This window comes from Ursus arctos, unplaced genomic scaffold, assembly GCF_023065955.2.
Source record: "Ursus arctos isolate Adak ecotype North America unplaced genomic scaffold, UrsArc2.0 scaffold_10, whole genome shotgun sequence".
Classification (NCBI taxonomy): Eukaryota; Metazoa; Chordata; class Mammalia; order Carnivora; family Ursidae; genus Ursus; species Ursus arctos.
The window spans coordinates 77,563,145-77,581,929 of record NW_026622764.1 but is presented as its reverse complement, the minus strand read 5'-3'; the positions used below and the strand labels follow the sequence as shown (position 1 = coordinate 77,581,929).

The 18,785-nt window shown below is 37.4% G+C and overlaps 1 protein-coding gene and 1 long non-coding RNA gene across 4 annotated transcripts in view; one reads left to right on the top strand and one right to left on the bottom strand.

The window, feature by feature from the left end:
* LOC113251160 (uncharacterized) overlaps positions 1-18,785 on the bottom strand; it is an 85,629-nt gene that overhangs the window by 31,506 nt on the left and 35,338 nt on the right. The gene's annotated exons all lie outside the window — the stretch shown is intronic.
* PARP4 (poly(ADP-ribose) polymerase family member 4) overlaps positions 1-18,785 on the top strand; it is a 128,022-nt gene that overhangs the window by 76,967 nt on the left and 32,270 nt on the right. For both annotated transcript variants that reach the window (XM_057309855.1, XM_026492939.4), the window contains 6 exons: positions 4,319-4,489; positions 4,764-4,844; positions 6,420-6,500; positions 7,790-7,885; positions 8,494-8,616; positions 16,207-17,196. In XM_057309855.1, coding sequence (XP_057165838.1) covers positions 4,319-4,489; positions 4,764-4,844; positions 6,420-6,500; positions 7,790-7,885; positions 8,494-8,616; positions 16,207-17,196 — 1,542 coding nt within the window. The remainder of the gene's footprint in view (positions 1-4,318; positions 4,490-4,763; positions 4,845-6,419; positions 6,501-7,789; positions 7,886-8,493; positions 8,617-16,206; positions 17,197-18,785) is intronic.

The window sequence follows — 18,785 nt, the reverse complement described above, 5'->3', positions numbered from 1 at the left end:
TCACCTAAGCAGAAAATCAACAAAGAAACAAGAGCTTTGAATGACATACTAGACCAGATGGACCTCATAGATATGTACAGAACACTACACCCCAGAACAACAGAATACTCTTTCTTTTCAAATGCACATGGAACGTTCTCCAGAATAGACCATATACTGGGTCACAAAACAGGTCTCAACCAATACCAAAAGACTGAGATTATTCCCTGCATATTCTCAGACCACAGTGCTTTTGAAATTGAAACTCAGTCACAAGGAAAAATTTGGAAGAAACTCAAACACTTGGAAACTAAGAACCATCCTGCTCAAGAATGATTGAATAAACCAGGAAATTAAAAATCAATTTAAACAATTTATGGAGACCAACAAGAATGAAAACACAACAGTCCAAAACCTATGGGACACTGCAAAGGCAGTCCTAAGGGGAAAATACATAGCCATCCAAGCCTCACTCAAAAGAATAGAAAAATCTAAAATGCAGTTTTTATATTCTCACCTCAAGAAGCTGGAGCTGGAACAGAAGAACAGGTCTAACCCATGCACGAGAGGCAGTTGATCAAAATTAGAGCAGAGATCAATGAATTAGAAACCAGGAGCACAGTAGAGCAGATCAACAGAACTAGAAGCTCGTTCTTTGAAAGAATAAATAAGATCGATAAGCCACTAGCCAGACTTATTCAAAAGAATAGAGAAAGGACTCAAATTAATAAAATTATGAATGAAAGGGGAGAGATCACAACCAACACCAATGAAATAGGAAGGATCATTAGAAACTTTTATCAACAGCTTTATGCCAATAAATTAAACAACCTGGAGGAAATAGATGCCTTCCTGGAAACCTATAAACTACCAAGACTGAAACAGGAAGAAATTGATTTTTTAAACAGACCGATTAATTATGAAGAGATTGAAGCAGTGATCGAAAGCCTCCCAAAAAACAAGAGTCCAGGGCCTGACGGATTCCCCAAGGAATTCTACCAAACATTCAAAGAAGAAATAATACCTATTCTCCTGAAGCTGTTTCCAAAAATAGAAACAGAAGGAAAACTACCAAACTCATTAAATGAGGCCAGTATTACCTTGATCCCCAAACCAGGCAAAGACCCCATCAAAAAGGAGAATTACAGACCGATATCCCTGTTGAATATGGACGCCAAAATTGTCAACAAGATCCTAGCTAATAGGCTCCAACAGTAAATTAAAAGGATTATCCATTCTGACCAAGTGGGATTCATCCCTGGGATGCAAGGGTGGTTCAACATTTGCAAGTCGATCAGTGTGATAAATCATATCAACAAGAAAAGAGTCAAGAACCATATGATCCTCTCAATGGATGCAGAGAAAGCATTTGACAAAATACAGCATCCTTTCCTGATTAAAACCCTTCAGAATGTAGGGATAGAGGGTACATTCCTCAATCTCATAAAAACCATCTATGAAAAGCCTACAGCAAATATCATTCTCAATGGGGAAAAGCTGAACACCTTTTCCTTAAGATCAAGGATGCCCACTCTCACCACTATTATACAACATAGTACTAGAAGTCCTTGCAACAGCAATCAGACAACAGAAAGGTATAAAATGTATCCAAATCAGTAAAGAAGAAGTCAAACTGTCTCTCTTCGCAGATGACGTGATACTCTATATGGAAAACCCAAAAGACTCCACCCCCAAACTACTAGAACTTAGAGAGCAATTCAGTAATGTGGTGGGATACAAAATCAATGCTCAGAAATCAGTTGCATTTCTTTTTTTTTTTTTTTTTTAAGATTTTATTTATTTATTCGACAGAGATAGAGACACCAGCGAGAGAGAGAACACAAGCAGGGGAGTGGGAGAGGAAGAAGCAGGCTCATAGCGGAGGAGCCTGATGTGGGGCTCGATCCCACAACGCCGGGATCACGCCCTGAGCCGAAGGCAGACGCTTAACCGCTGTGCCACCCAGGCGCCCCAGAAATCAGTTGCATTTCTATACACGAATAATGGGACTGAAGAAAGAGAAATTAGGGAATCCATCCCATTTACAATAGCACCAAAAATCATACGATATCTTGGAATTAACTTAACCAGAGACGTAAAGGATCTATATTCTAGAAACTACAGATCGCTCTTGAAAGACATTGAAGAAAACACAAAACGATGGAAAAATATTCCATGCTCACGGATCAGAAGAATAAACATAGTTAAAATGTCTATGCTACCCAGAGCCATCTACACTTTCAATGCCATCCCGATCAAAATACAAATGACATTTTTCAAAGAACTGGAACAAGCAGCCCTTAAATTTGTGTGGAACCAGAAAAGGCCCTGAATCGCCAAGAAATTGTTGAAAAGGAAAAACAAAGCTGGGGGCATCACGTTGCCAGATTTCAAGCTATACTACAAAGCTGTGATCACCAAGACAGCATGGTACTGGCACAAAAACAGACACATAGACCAATGGAACAGAATAGAGAACCCAGAAATGGAACCTCGGCTCTTTGGGCAACTAATGTTTGACAAAGCAGGAAAAAACATCCAGTGGAGAAAAAGACAGTCTCTTCAATAAATGGTGCTGGGAAAACTGGACAGCTACATGCAAAAGAATGAAACGTGACCACTGTTTCACACCATACACAAAGATAAACTCCATGTGGATGAAAGACCTTGATGTGAGACAGGAATCCATCAAAGTCCTAGAGGAGAACATAGGCTGCAACCTCTACAGCATTGGCCACAGCAACTTCTTTCATGACACATCTCCAAAGGCAAGAGAAACAAAAGAAAAAATGAACTTGTGGGGCTTCATCAAGATAAAAAGCTTCTTCACCACCAAGGAAACAGTCAAAAAAACTAAGAGGCAGCCCATGGAATGGAAGAAGATATTTGCAAATGACACTACAGATAAAAGATTAGTATCCAAGATCTACAAAGAACTTCTCAAACTCAATACACGGGAAACAAATAATCAAATCAATAAGTGGGCAGAAGATATGAACAGACACTTTTCCAATGAAGACATACAAATGGCTAACAGACACATGAAAAAATGTTCAACATCATTAGCAATCAGGGAAATTCAAATCAAAACCACATCAAGATACCACCTTACACCAGTTAGAATGGCAAAAATCGACAAGGCAGGAAACAACAGATGTTGGAGAGGATGTGGAGAAAGGGGAACCCTCTTACACTGTTGGTGGGATGCAAGTTGGTACAGCCACTTTGGAAAACAGTGTGGAGGTCCCTTAAAAAGTTAAAAATTGAGCTACCCTATGACCTAGCCATTGCACTACTGGGTATTTACCCCAAAGATACAGACGTAGTGAAGAGAAGGGCCATATGCACCCCAATGTTCATAGCAGCATTGTCTGCAATAGCTAAATTGTGGAAGGAGCCAAGATGCCCTTCAACAGATGACTGGATTAAGAAGATGTGGTCCATATATACAATGGAATATTACTCAGCCATCAAAAAGAATGATTTCACAACATTTGCAACAACATGGACGGGACTGGAGGAGATAATGCTAAGTGAAATAAGTCAAGCAGAGAAAGACATTTATCTAATGGTTTCACTCATTTATGGAACATAGGCAATAGGAAGATTGGTAGGAGAAGAAAGGGAAGAATGAAGAGGGGGTAAACAGAAGGGGGAATGAAACATGAGAGAATGTGGACTCTGGGAAACAAACTGACGGCTTCAAACGGGAGGGGGTTGGGGATTGGGTTAGGCCAGTGATGGGTATTAAGGAGGGTACATATTGCATGGTGCACTGGGTGTTATACGCAAGTAATGAATCATGGAACATTACATCAAATACTAGGGGTGTACTGTATGGTGTCTAACATAACATAGTAAAAAATTATTATAAAAAAAATACCTACCAAAAACAAAACAAAAAAACCATCCTAGGGTGTGAAGTTGTAACCTTCATTGGGCTTCTGATTTGCATTTCTCTAATGACTAGTAATGTTGAATATCTTTTCATGTGTTCTTTGGCCATTTGTATATCTTCTTTGAATAAATGTCTATTCAAGCCCTTTGTGGGATTAATTTTTATAACTAGAATCTACTCCCTGCCAGAGTTTTATATTAGTAATTAACTAATGGAATATTTTGGGGATGTCTTACATATTTAAATTATATGCCAATGCTATTATTAAGAATTCTATTTAAAATCTTTTTGAAAAGGTATCCTGAGCAAGAAGGAGAGAAACAAAAACAAAAGCAAAGAGCTACAAATCCCAAAAGATAGAATATAAAATTATTTTAAGTTTTAAGTAACTATTTTCTGGATGTAACATTGAAAAAGAAATAATTCTTCTCTTATAAATAGATAGAAGACCAAATTACTAGGTTACATTCTCCAAGTTGCCACTCTGTCTCCATCAAATGGCAGCAACTAAGTACAGATGCACCAGAACCTCTGCAGGCTCCAGCCCAGGTGCAGTCTTTGTTCCACAATGAGCGACTCCTTGTCTATGGATTTATTCCTCATTGTACACAGGTAAGGAATCGCACAAGTTGTTTTACTATGGGAAGAGTAATGTCTGTTGCCAACAATTTTCTTTTTCTTTTCTTTCTCTTTTCTTCCCTCTCCCCCTTCAAATCAAAATATGCTGGCAAATTTTCTCCTTCTAGAGACCTAATAGGTAGTTAACTAGGGATACTGGGCAGCCTTTTTATTTCCATTAATAGAAAAGAGAAAATCACAGTGAAACTAACTAAGAAACTATGGAGTGAAAAAGCTAATAAGGAATTCCACCCCCCCCCCATTTCAGGCAACTCTATGTGCATTGATTCAAGAGAAAGAATTTTCTACGGTAGTATCAACTACTGAACTTCAGAAGACAACTGGAACTGTAAGATTCAAAACTTTAACTATGAAGTCACTCTTTAAAGTTGTAGTATTTTTATATTTTCATATCTAATGCTCCATGTACTTCCTTTATTGTTCTTGTTTTTGTTTTGACACTTCAGTACACAATATAATATGGAGGATTGTTATCTGTACGAATGAGGACACTTTCATTCAGTTTCGGATGCAGCACTTCTTCTGGGGTTCCTGAGTTTAGGGGTATCCATATGGGCATCAGTGGATATGACTAACTGCAATTAAATTTGGTATTTTTTACGTGAACATTTTCTAGGGAGGTTCTCAAAGTTGTTTGTGACATGATAAAAATTAAGTGCTACAGATCAACCTATGTTTTTTTGAAATACTAAGTATAACAGTACTGGACTAAGAGTAAACATATATTGAAAATGTCTTGGTTTTTTCTACTTTTGGATTAAAAGCAACTGAATTATCACCAGAAAGTTTGTAGTATTTGCATTAGTACTTAATCTATTAGAGTCAGACTGGAAAATCCCTAACCTATCTCTACTATATATATGTAGCTTGCTATTCATAGGAGTATTTGCATGGCCAGATAAACGGTTTCCCAGACATTGCAGATTTCTTTAAAATAAAATATGACTTACTTTTTGGCCCTGAATCAATAATTACAACTTATTATTTGCCAGTGATATATGTATAGAACTTAAGGGAATCTCCATATTGTTCTAAAAATTGAATCTAAGGGGGGGAATTAATAAGTAAAAGGATTTTACCTGGGAAAAGGTCATTTTCCATAAAATCGCAGTTTTTATAGTTGTACTTCCTCTGTGAATTGTGGCCTTATTGATAACAAAATTACAAGAGTTGGAGTTATCATTGTAAGCAGACATTGCTATTAAAATCAGTTGTGTTTCTTAGTCATTGGAGAGGACGGGGGCAGTCCTTCACCTTGCACTTCCCAGGGCACCTTTGCCGCCCCTGCTCTTCAGAGTGGAGGTCACATTTACAGTTAGGCATCACAACACTAAGCTGTCCCTTCCTACAGTAGAAGAACAGTTTAAAAATTTTGAAATAGGGGCACCTGGGTGGCTCAGTCGTTAAGCGTCTGCCTTCAGCTCAGGTCATGATCCCAACGTTCTGGGATCGAGCCCCGCATCGGGCTCCCTGCTCAGCTGGAAGCCTGCTTCTCCCTCTCCCACTCCCTCTGCTTGTGTTCCTTCTCTCGCTGCCTCTCTCTCTCTCTCAAATAAATAAATAAAATATTTTTAAAACAATTTTTTTGAAATGAATTGGCAAAATACTCTTTTATAGAAAAGGCAAAACTGTAGGCATAGAAAACAGATGAGTGTGTGTCAGGGGCTGGAGGTGACAGCAAGGGGCATGAGGAGTGCCCTTTTGAAAGTGAAGGAACTGTTATTTTGTCTTTATTTCAGTGGTGGTCACACAACTGTATACATTTGTTACAACTCATCGAGCTGTACACTTAAAAGGGTGAATTTTATTGTATGTACTATTATACTTCATTTTTAAAGTGGTTTTCTAAGACTTTAATTAGAAGCCATTTGAATCTTTTTTCCCCTTTGCTGCTTAAACACAGATGATCCACAAGCTGACAGCACGAGCTCTGATCCGAGATTATGAAGATGGCATTCTCCACGAAAATGAAACAAATCATGAGGTTTGCTTTTTTCATTGTTCTTCATCCTTCTTAAATTGATTTATCCATGGAAATGTAAAGTGAGGTTAGCTGGATGGAGAAACATGTGGTATGGGGGCATTCATCATTGTACCTGTATTTTCTGCACCTGGGGTGCAAGGTGCTCAGTAAATGTTTGTTGAATGAATTAATGAAAGAACAGATGTCATTTGTTTCCTAAGAATTTTATGATCATTTTACTCATCAGGAAGAGTCCAGAGGAGGGCTCAAAGAACGTTCGCTGAGTGCGTCATAAATATCACCCCAGATCTCATACACTGTAGGCGTTGGTATTCTTGGTATTCTCATCTTAGTGATGAAGCAGCCCAGGTGCAGGACAGGTGGGTGACCAGCCTAAAGACACACAGTGGAGCCAAAGCCCACCCTGCTCCTTTTTCACTGACCTGATGAGGCCTCTGGCAGGGGGTCCCATTCAGCCAGCCCACCTGATGGCCTGGTCCCTCTGTAGCTGTGAATTTACATGAGCTTAGGAGCAGTGGTGCTCAGTGCCATCCCAGAAAGAAGGAACGAGAGTGCCTCCCCTTGCTGTTAATGCAGTCACAGCAGGTGATAGATGGCCTTGTGTTTTCACTGTACTCCTTTGCTGCCCTTGGATTAACAGCCTTGTGTTCTGTTTTACTTAAGGACTTTTTTTTTTTTTTTAGATTTTATTTAATTATTTGAGAGAGAGAGTGAGAGAGAGAGATCACAAGTAGGGGGAAGGGTAGGGGAGAAGCAGACTCCCCACTGAGCAGGGAGCCCAATGTGAGACTCAATCTGAGGACCCTGGGACCATAACCTGAGCCAAAGCCAAGAGACTTAACCAACTGAGCCACCCTACTTAAGGCCTTTTAATCTCTGGGGGCAACTGACGAGCCCTGCCACCAGATGGTTTTGAACAGGTCATTCCACATCACCACACTTTGGATTCCCCATCTTTTAAATGGGAGGCACGGACTGTCTATACAATTATGCAGAAACTCACCACACTTGAGAGTGAGAGTTCTTTGTAGCCATAAAGAACTATATGAATATTTTTTTCTATGACTTAGCCAGTCACTTGATCCTATTTTTCAGAGAATGTTTTCACCTACTGTAGACATTTAGACAGGGCTATTGACTCAATTTAATTTGAAATACTAATTATAAAATGGTTTATTTTATAGAAAAACACATTTGTTGATTATTTAATACTTGTTTTATTGGTCCTACGTAGCTAAACAGTGAAAAATAAAATATGACGTGACTTCGTTTGTTTGATTCTATTTTAGATGAAGAAGCAAATCTTAAAATCTCTGATTATTAAACTCAGTAAAGAAAACTCTCTCATAACACAATTTACAAGCTTTGTGGCAGTTGAGAAAAGGGTATGTATTGTTAATTCATGGTTATTTAATTTGTATTTACATATTAAGAAAATTACTCTTGCTCTGACTGTTACCAACAATATCCACATTCATGGCTTGTGAAGAGCAGGGAGGGGAGAGGCAGGGAGGACCATCAAACCAGGGCCTCACATTCATGAAGGGCTCATTGTAATCTCTCTAAATGTTATATTTTTAATGTTATAAATTATTACTTAGTTATATGTGTATTTCGGAGACACACTATAATTTTATTATGTTTTGGCATTTCTCATCTTTTATTAATTAATGCAAAACCCTCAAAAAAATAGAAAGGGCTTGAGCTTCCCTTACCCTGTGAGAGGCCCTTTCTCTTTCATAAGTTTAAGAGGAAAACCCACAGAAGGCACTTACCACAGCTCCCACACCCAGCTCAATAAAGAGGAAAGCCACTCAACTGAGCATACTTGTCTTTTTAGACTCTTTCTCCATCCCTTGTGGCCCAGGACAAACAATCTAATCTGACACCCATGCATATTTCAAACCAAGGATTCACCAGGCTTTAGAATGTATAGTAATCATTTAATTTGATAATGTCTGTTTTGTTTCTACCTAATTGTGATTCAATATAGGATGGTAAGGAGCCACCTTCTCCTAATATTCCAAATATTTTGGAACTTATTGCCGAAGAAGATGTAGATTTTCTGCCATACATCAGCTGGCAGGAGGAGCAACCAGATACCAGTGTGGCTCAGGTAAATGTTAATTACCAAATAAATTAATACTGTGTTTTCGTATGATTGTGAGGAGAACCTTTGCTTAAAATAGCACCCTTATTGCTTGTATATGCAGAAATTATTGTCTCCCTCAAAATGGAAAATATTTGCACATTTATAAAAAAGCTATTACATGACTGAGAAAGGCGCCTTACTTAAATGTAGCTGTAAAGTACCGAAGGGAAACAACTCTGATTTGGCTTCATTCATAGACAAACTGTCATAAAAGAAACTAAAGTCACTTACTCTAAGTAATTAATAGGTTCATCACAAAAGTAATGATAAAAGTCCTATCTGATAATCTAAATTCACCACTAATAATTCTTAAAATTTATAGTGCTTTATACTGTGGCCTTTGTAGCCAGAAATAGAATTAAAAATGTGACTCCCATAGAAATGGAAGGCATATTCAAAACCAAAGGAACAAAACAGTGCTAATAAGACCCTTAGGTATCTGGGTTAGCAGAATAAAATTGCCAAAATTTAGGAATTTAGAATCTAAGGAAAAAATTTGAGAAGAATTTGGGGAAAATACAATATATGCAAAATTCATTTTCTTTGATCCATTTTGAAGTTATTGTGTCAATTAAGAATATAAAAACACGTTAGATATCATTTGCTTACTTAATCATGATCTGAGATGGTAAATAGCAATGCAGCAACAACAAAACAAAACCATAAATGTTTTCTCAAATCCTTCATACAGAATTTTTGTTTTGTTTTATCTTGCAATTGTCTTTAAAGAAAGGAGAGAGGAATAATAACTTCTGAAAATCCTGTTTCCACCCTTTTTCTGAGTTCACTTCTCTGGTCACATAGGTCCTACCAGAGAGAAGAGAAATCGTAGCCACCACAGAACCAGATAGGCAGTGGCAGGGCTGGGGAAATGACTGTGTCCCAACTAGCAGATAAAGAGGTAGGCAGCCTTTGGTGCACCTCCCCTGTTGTTGCAAGCCCCTCCTCCTTTGGCTGAAGCAAATTCCAGGGGACTTAAAGAGCTGCACCTTTATGCCCCCTTTACTCCCCCTGCTTATTTTTTGCTCTTCCCCTTTTGGGAGGCAGACATTGAAGACTAGGACATTCAAAAACAACTGCTATATGGGGATAATTAAAAAGTAACTGCCCATACCCAAGGAAAGGCTCAGAAAAGACTTAAGAAGACATTAAGTTTATACTTCAGGCTGATACTCAGCACAGAGGCAGCCTACAACAATTAAGTAAGAAAAAAGAATAATAAAAATACAACAAACACTGGGGAAGGGAGAGAATCTCATATCCAAATTTACCTCATTTATTAGATTCAAATATTCAGTGTTCAAGGGGAAAAAATCACAAGACATACAAAGAAACAGGAAAGTATGGACCAAACAAAGAAAAAAATGAAACAACGGGAACTATCCCTGAAAAAGACAAAATGGCAGATATATTAGACAAAGACTTTAAAACAGTGATCTTAAGGTGCTCAGAGAACTAAAGGAAGATGTGGAGAAAGTCAAGAAAATGATGAATGAAGGAAATATCAATAAAGAGACAGAAGACTTAAAAAGAAACCAAAAAGAAATTCTGGAGCTAAGAAGTACAATACCTGAAATGAAAAATTCACTAGAGGGATTCAAAGGCAGAAGGGATTTGCGCAGGCAGAAGAAAGAAGCAGTGAAATTGAAGATAGGGCAGTGGAAGACTTAATATTATTTAAGTGTCAGTATTACTCAAAGCAATCTATAGATTCAATGCAATCTCTATCAAAAGCTCAGCAATGTTGTTGCAGAAATAGAAAAATCCACCCTGGAATTCGTATAGAATCTGAAGGTACTCCAAATAGCCAAAACAATCTTGAAAAAGAACAAAACTGGAGGACTCACACTTACTGAATTCAAAATTTATTCCAATGGTACAATAATCAAAGCAGTGTGATCCTGGTGTAAAGACAGACTTGTATAGACCAATGGCATAGAATAGAAAGCCCAGAAATAAACCCTTGCATATGTGGTCAAGTGATTTTTTTAAAAAAGATTTTATTTATTTATTTGACAGAGAGAGAGAGAGAATGCGAGCACAAGCAGGCAGAGTAGCAGGCAGAGGGAGAGAAAGAAGCAGGCTCCCCGCTGAGCAAGGAGCCCAATGTGGGGCTCAATCCCAGGACCCTGGGATCATTACCTGAGCCGAAGGCAGTGGCTTAACCAACTGAGCCACCCAGGCGCCCCTGGTCAAGTGATTTTTGACAAAGGTACCAAGACCATTCACTGGGGAAACCACAGAGATCCACGTGCAAAAGAATGACGTTGGACTCTTACCTAATATATATACAGAAATTAACTCAAAATGGATCTATGACCTATATATAAGGCCTAAAACAATACAACTCCTAGAAGAAACATAGGACAAATCTTCACCCATTGGATTTAACAATGATCTCTGAGGACATGATACCAAAGGCACAAGCAACAAAAGAAAAAAAATAGAGAAATTAGACTTTGTGAAAATTAAAAAACATTTTGTACTTCAAAAGACACTATGCACAGAATAAAAAGATAACCCACAGAATGGCAGAAAATATTTGAAAGTGATATACCTGATAAGAGATTAATATCCAGAATATATAGAACTCCTAAAACTCAACAACAACAAAACAAACAACCCAATTCAAAAATAGGACAGAGGCACCTGGGTGGCTCAGTCAGTTGGGCGTCTGACTCTTGGTTTTGGCTCAGGTCACGATCTCATGGATTGTGAAATCAAACCCTACGTCAGGCTCCACGTTCAGCAGGGAGGCTGCTTGAAGATTCTTTCCCTCTGCCCCTCCCCCTCTCTCTTTGCCTCTCTCAAATGAATAAATAAATCTTTAAAAACATTTTTTAAAATGGGGCAAAGGACTTGAATAGACATTTCTACAAAGAAGATATATGAATGGTCAGTAAGCACATGAAAAGATGCTCAATAGCAATACAGGCCTTCCTCAAGAAGCAAGAAAAGTCTCAAATACACAGTCTAACCTTACACCTAAGGGAGCTGGGAAAAGAACAGAAAACAAAGCCTAACTCCAACTGGAGAAGGGAAATGATAAAGATAGAACAGAAATAAATGGTATAGAAAATTTAAAAACCCAGATCAATGAAACCAGGAGCTGGTTCTTTGAGAGAATTAAAAACATTGATAAACCCTAGCCAGACTTATCAAAAAGAAAAGAGAAAGGACCCAAATAAATAAAATAATGAATGAAAAAGGACAGATCACAACCAACACCACAGAAATACAGACAATTGTAAGAGAATATTATGAGCAATTATATGCCAACAAATTAGGCAATCTGGAAGAAATGGATAAATTCCCAGAAACATATAAACTACAAAATCTGAAACAGGAAGAAATAGAAAATCTGAACAGACTCAAAACTGGCAAAGAAATTGAATCAGTAATCAAAAATCTCCCAAAAAACAAGGGTCCAGGGCCAGATGGCTTCCCAGGGGAATTCTACCAAACATTTATTTTTTTTAAGTATTTTATTTATTTATTTGAGAGAGATAGAAAGAGGGAGAGAGGGACATAGTACCAGAAGTCCTAGCCTCAGCAATCAGACAACAAAAAGAAACAGGCATCCCAATCAGCAAGGAAGAAATCAGACTTTCACTTTTCACAGACAACATGATACTCTATGTAGAAAACCCGAAAGACTCTACCAAAAAATTGCTAGAACTCATACAGGAATTCAGCAAAGCTGCAGGATATAAAGTCAACACACAGAAGTCTGTTGCATTTCCATACACTAATAATGAAGTAGCAGAAAGAGAAATCAAGGAATCAATTCCATTTACAATTACACCAAAAACCATAAGACACCTGGGAATAAACCTAACCAAAGAGGTAAAAGATCTGTACTCCAGAAACTATAGAACACTAATGAAACAAATTGAGGAAGACACAAAGAAATGGAAAAAAAAAAACGTTCCACACTCATGGATTGAAACAAATATTGTTAAAATGTCTATACTACCCAAAGCAATCTACATATTCAAGGCAGTCCCTATGAAACTACCACCAATGGAGGTGGATGGGGGGATGGAGTAACTGGGTGATGGGCCTTAAGGAGGGCCCTTGATATAATGAGCACTGGGTGTTGTATGAAACTGATGAATCACTAAATTATCTCTGAAACTGATAGTACACTATATGTTAATTAAATTGAATTAAAAAAAGAAAACTACCGGGGCGCCTGGGTGGCACAGCGGTTAAGCGTCTGTCTTCGGCTCAGGGCGTGATCCCGGCGTTCTGGGATCGAGCCCCACATCAGGCTCCTCCGCTATGAGCCTGCTTCTTCCTCTCCCACTCCCCCTGCTTGTGTTCCCTCTCTCGCTGGCTGTCTGTGTCTCTTCAAAAAAATAAATAAAATCTTAAAAAAAAAAAAAAGAAAAAAAGAAAACCCAATAAAATAATGAACAGATTTGAACAGACGCTTTACCAAAGAAGATATACAGATGGCAAGCAAGCATATGAAAAAATGCTGAACATCACCAGTCACATAAGAATATGCAAATTGGAACCACAATGAGATACCTTTACATACCCACGAGAATGGCTTTAAAGGGGCTGACAGTACTAGATGTGGCGAGGATGTGGAACAACTGTAACTCTCATGCACTGCTCGTGCAAGTATAAAATGGCACAACCATTTTAAAAACTCTTTGACAGTTTCTTAAAAAATAAAACATACATCTACCATTTAACCCAGCCAATGAAATGAAGGTGTATAGTCAAAGATTTCTGCATGAGTACTCATTGTGGCTTTATTTGTAGTAGGCAGAAGTTGGAAACAACCATCAGGACATGACTGAATAAACAAACTGTGATATAGCCATATCATGGAGTACTACTCAGCAATAAAAAGGAATTAGCTATTGATACATGCAAACACATGGATGAATGTCAGGACAGTTATGCTGAGTAAAAGAAGTCAAAGAAGAATAGAAATTGTATGATTCCATTGATACAAAATACATGTAAACCAATCCGAAGTTATTGAAAGCAAATAGTGGTTGCCTGGGAACAGTGAGGGGAGGAATGAGATGGATTGCAGAAGGGCACAAGAAGATCTTGGGAGAGATGGTTATGTTCATTCTCTTCATGTGATAATGGCTTCATGATGTCTACTTATGTCAGAACTCACCAAATTATACACTTTATTATTTTTTTAAGTAAACTCTACCCCCAGTGTGGGGCTCCAACTTACAAACCTGAGATCAGGAGTCACATGCTGTACTGACACATGCACTTTAAAAATGCAGTTTATTGTACAACAATTATACCTAAGTAAATCTATTCTGAAAATTTTAATTAGCTCTAACCAAATTGCCCTCTTTGTACATTATATCAGCTCACACTCCCATCACTAGCATGAGAGAGGCTGTTACTCTGTCCCTCTTTAACCCAGTGTATCATTCAAATGTTTGATCTTTGCAAATCGGACAGGTGAGAAATGTATTAGTGGTATTTTAATTTTCATTTCTTTTTGAATGAAGATGACTGTGTTTTCATATTCATAAGAGCTCTAGATATCTTCTTTTCTATGTGTTATCTATTACTTTTTTTACCTTTGTTATTGTGATGTTAGTCATTTTCTTTTTTTTTAAGATTTTATTTATTTGACTGAGAGAGAGAGAGCACAAGCAGGGAGAGTGGCAGGGAGAGGGAGAGGGAGAAGCAGGCTTCCCCGCATGTAGGGAGCCTGATGTGGGGCTCAATCCCAGGACCTGGATCATGACCTGAGCCGAAGGCAGTCACTTAACCAACTGAGCTTCCCAGGCACCCCTTGTCATTTTCTTATTTATTTCAGGAAAAGTACATATTAGGGAAATTATCCATTTGTAATTTGAGTTGCACAGATTTGTGTCCCAGTTTACCACTTGTATTTTAATGCTGTTCATCATCTTTTTGTCATGCAATTTCTTAATGCAGTCAAATTTTTTGATCTTTGGGTTTCTTGTTTTTGTTTTATACTGTTTTGTTTTGTTTATCATGCTTAGAAATACCTTTCCTATTCAGAGACTATGCTTCCTAAAAGTTTCCTCTTATTTATTTTTTTAAAATAGTTTTATGGTTTCTTGTTTATATTTAATTTTTCAACCAATTAGAATCTATCCTGGTATAAGATAGGAAGCATGGAACTAACTTTATTCTTTTCCGGATAGCTACACACCTTTCCCCAACACCATTTATTGGATAGTTCTTTTTCCTCCCATTGACTTAAAATGTCATCTTTATCATCTACTAAATTCCCACGTGATTTAGGATCTATTGCTGGACCACCGATTCTGTTCCATTGATGTGTCTAATTCTTGTAATTTTATAAAATGCTTTAATATCTAACAGGTCTATTCTATCACTATTGCTTTTTTTCAGTTTACTTATCTAATTAAGAGAAATTTAACCAGAAAATATTGTTTTTAAATGTTATTTTCAAATATGTGTCTTGTCATATGTTCTTCAGTATAATTATTTAAATGTATACTGGAAATGACTGAGTTGGAAAAGGACTACTCTTTTTTTAAAATAGCTGATTTAAAAATAAATAAATACACAAATAAAATAAAATAGCTGATTTACATTGGTAAAATTATAGGCTAATTACTTTTTTTAAAGATTTTACTTTAAGTCATTTATATTCCCAACGTGGGGCTCAGATTTACAACTCCGAGATCAAGAGTCACATACTCTATGCATTGAGCCAGCCAGGTGCTGCCAGGCTAATTATTTCCAAAATATCTCAAAGACTTGTAATTCATATAAAACTGGATTTTATTTACTTGAAACTTTTTAAGAAAGACTTTACATTAAAATAATAGTAGTAACATAGCATCCTTAATTCCTTTTTGTTTTACATGTTGTTCCAAGTCTTTGTAAATATACATTCATGTAGTTCCTTTATTATTTTTTAAAGATTTTATTTATTATTTATTTGACAGAGGGAGAGAGAACACAAGCAGGGGGAGGGGCAGGCAGAGGGAAAGGGAGAAGCAGGCTGCCCACTGAGCAAGGAGCCCAATGCGGGACTCGATCCCAGGACACTGGGATCATGACCTGAGCCGAAAGCAGATGCTTAAGTGACTGAGCCGCCCAGGTATACCTCATATAGTTACTTTAAAGCTTTTGAAATTTTTTGTCAGTTGTCTCATTTCCTCAATATTGCTGTAAAGTAGAACAAAAGACTAGAATAATTTATTTCAAATTATCAGCTTATTTTAGGGCTAATTTACACACTATGATACGGCTAATTATAAAATCTTGGACAAGACACTTCTATGGTCCTGAGTTTCCTCTTGTATAAAATGAGGGGTATTGAAAGTTTCAACATGTTAAGAACAAAGAGAAACTAAGATCTTTGATGTATTTATTATTGCTATTGTCTCCAAATCTCAGATTTGTATCTATATAACAAGGACATTGTATTTAAATTATCTTGAATATCTTCTCTTTTCAATGTTCTAGGATAAGCAATTGCTTGTCTACTCAGAAGTCAACTCTAAGAAGTATGTTTGATTGTTCATTTTATTTTATGTTTTCCCTTACCTTGGACAGCCTCTTTCAGCATTCTTTGAATGGAATGAAGAACTGCAACAAGCACATTTGACTAACAGGAAGTTTAGATCATCTCAACTGCAAGATTCTGAAGATTCTGAAGATATTGGTTCCCAACTCTCAGAAAAACCTTTAACACTCAGTTTTGAATGTAGAGATGTGGAAAAGCCATTGGGTTTAAGTCGGATGGATTCATTTAAACAACCACTATGTAGAGATGCCCCTTTCCCAAAACTGGTTGGTTGCAGCATTTCTGCTGCTCCTGGTTCAGCCCATTTGGAAGATGAGCACTTAGATGGTTCTAGTTTCCTCCATCCTCCCCACTTACATTCTAAGAAGTTTGCTAGGAGTCTCAAACAGTTTGGTCCATTTAAGAATGACCAAGACCTTCAAGCTGACTATTTGGGTGACATTACCCCTGCGTCATGTACCCCTTTCAGACTGCCTTCCCCATGTTTTGGATCCTTTGCTATTCCTCCTCTTGCAGGTGCCTCATTTATCTCCAGAGAGGTTAATCTACCTGTAACTTATCAAGGCCGTAAGACCGACAATTCTGCGAGCATTTTCCCTGATTTGGACTCTCCCCTGCAGCCGAATATTCTTTTGCCTCCTCATAGAGTTAATTCTGCTGGTCCATCCAGAGGGTTTGACGTTCATTCCCTTTCTCGTTCTCCCTATTTACAAAACTCTCCAGTTCATTTCAGCACCAATTACAAGCCACCAACAGATCTGTTTGCTAACACTGAATTGGAGGGTTCTTTCTGTACAGATCTTTCTGCCGGAATTTCATTATCAGCTTCAAATGGTGGAAGTTTTTCTGAAACAGAAAGTAATGAAACACCAGGATTTATGGCAAGTTATTTTTTTCAAAAAGTGGCAAAATCTGATATAAGAGGAAGTGACTTTACTGCAAGCTTTCAGGCAAAAAGAGATGAACAGAGCTGGATGTATTTTGTGCCTTGGACTGAACTCTTCAGTCTACAAACTGAGGTATTAGTCTTATTTATCCTTAAGTCTATGGTTAATTAGCTTCATAGTTCAGAACAGAGCTGGTCATTGCAATGTTTACCAGTGCGTTACTGAGGTAAGTGACTGGTGGAAGAATGTAAATCAACACACTGCTTCCTTCATTGAGAAAATCTTTTCTTTTTATTATTATTTTATGTTAGTCACCATACAGTACATCATTATCATTGAGAAAATCTTGCTTTAAAAGTCATTGAACAATACAGTGTGCTTGATGATGGTATTTATCTATCTATTTTTAATTGGTAGGCCAGAATATCAAGCAAGATGAATGTTAATATTCCTCAGTTGAAAATTAGCATTCCTGAATGGGTCATATGGTAACACCTTGATTTCCTAGGTTCTAGAATAGATAGATGAATTACAATCATGTAAATTTCCCGTTGTGAAGTAAAGAACAAGTGTTGTAAGTATACTCTAATTGTTTTCACATATGATCTTGGGAATATTACTCAACATGTAAGACTGTGTTAGAGCTTATCATTCCATTTGTGAAGCTAATGGACACTCAATAAATATAGTTCCTGCACTGCTACCCAGTCTCACGCATGTAATTATGTGTTCTGATGTAAAGTAGTTTAGTGAAGTGGAAAAGCAACTTGATTTAGTGTGAGACAAAATTTGAGCTCAGTCCTACTTCTTTGTGATTTAAGGCAAGTCAGATAACCTTTCTGAGTCTTAGTTTCTTCACGCATAGGCTGGGGATAATAATAGTGTCTGCCTCCTAGAGTGGTTTTGAGGTTTAAACGAGATAATAACAGCTGCCCAATTTTTTTTTTTTAACCTGAAAGAAGGTACATGAAAGCAGTGTTGGAAGCAGTATAGTAGATACTGCTATCTATGGGCCCTGGAGACAGACTGTTGGGGCTTAAATTGTGCCTCTGCTGCTTGTTAGCTGGGTGACTTTGAACAACTTGCTTAATTCTCTGTGCCTCAGTATTCTCATCTGAAAAGGGGTTCTCATTTGCAAAAGGTATAGTAATAGCCTCTCCACAAGAAGTGGCTAAAAAGATTAAAAAAAAAAAAACAACACCCAGCACCTAGAACTTGTTCAACACTAGTTAGCATATATCACTGCTGTTATTTTTCAAATTATTGCCGTAGAGTCTGTGCATCTGCCTATGATCTCATCCTCCTTTCTGCTACCTGTATTAGTTCCCCTGAGACCTGGAGTTGATCTACTTCAAGTGTCCAAGATCCCCATGTTCAGGTTTACAACTATCTCATATGTAAGAAACATCAGCCTTAAAAGTTAGCTAAGGTGGGCAGGGGACAGTGAGATAAATAAGGTAGTTTAAAGAGCATATTCACCATAACAATGTTATAGTTAGTAAAAAAAAAGTCATTTTCATATTTCAGACATCATAAAGGCATATTTTTAATGTTGATCAAAAGGAATGCTACTTAAAAGTTTAAGAAACATCAGTTCAAAGCATTACTAGAAGAAAAAAATACATAATACCATTTTTAAAAATCCTTACACATGAGCCTCTTTCCAGACCTTTTATAAGTGCCACCTGATACATAACATCCATAGTATTTTTGAGATTCCC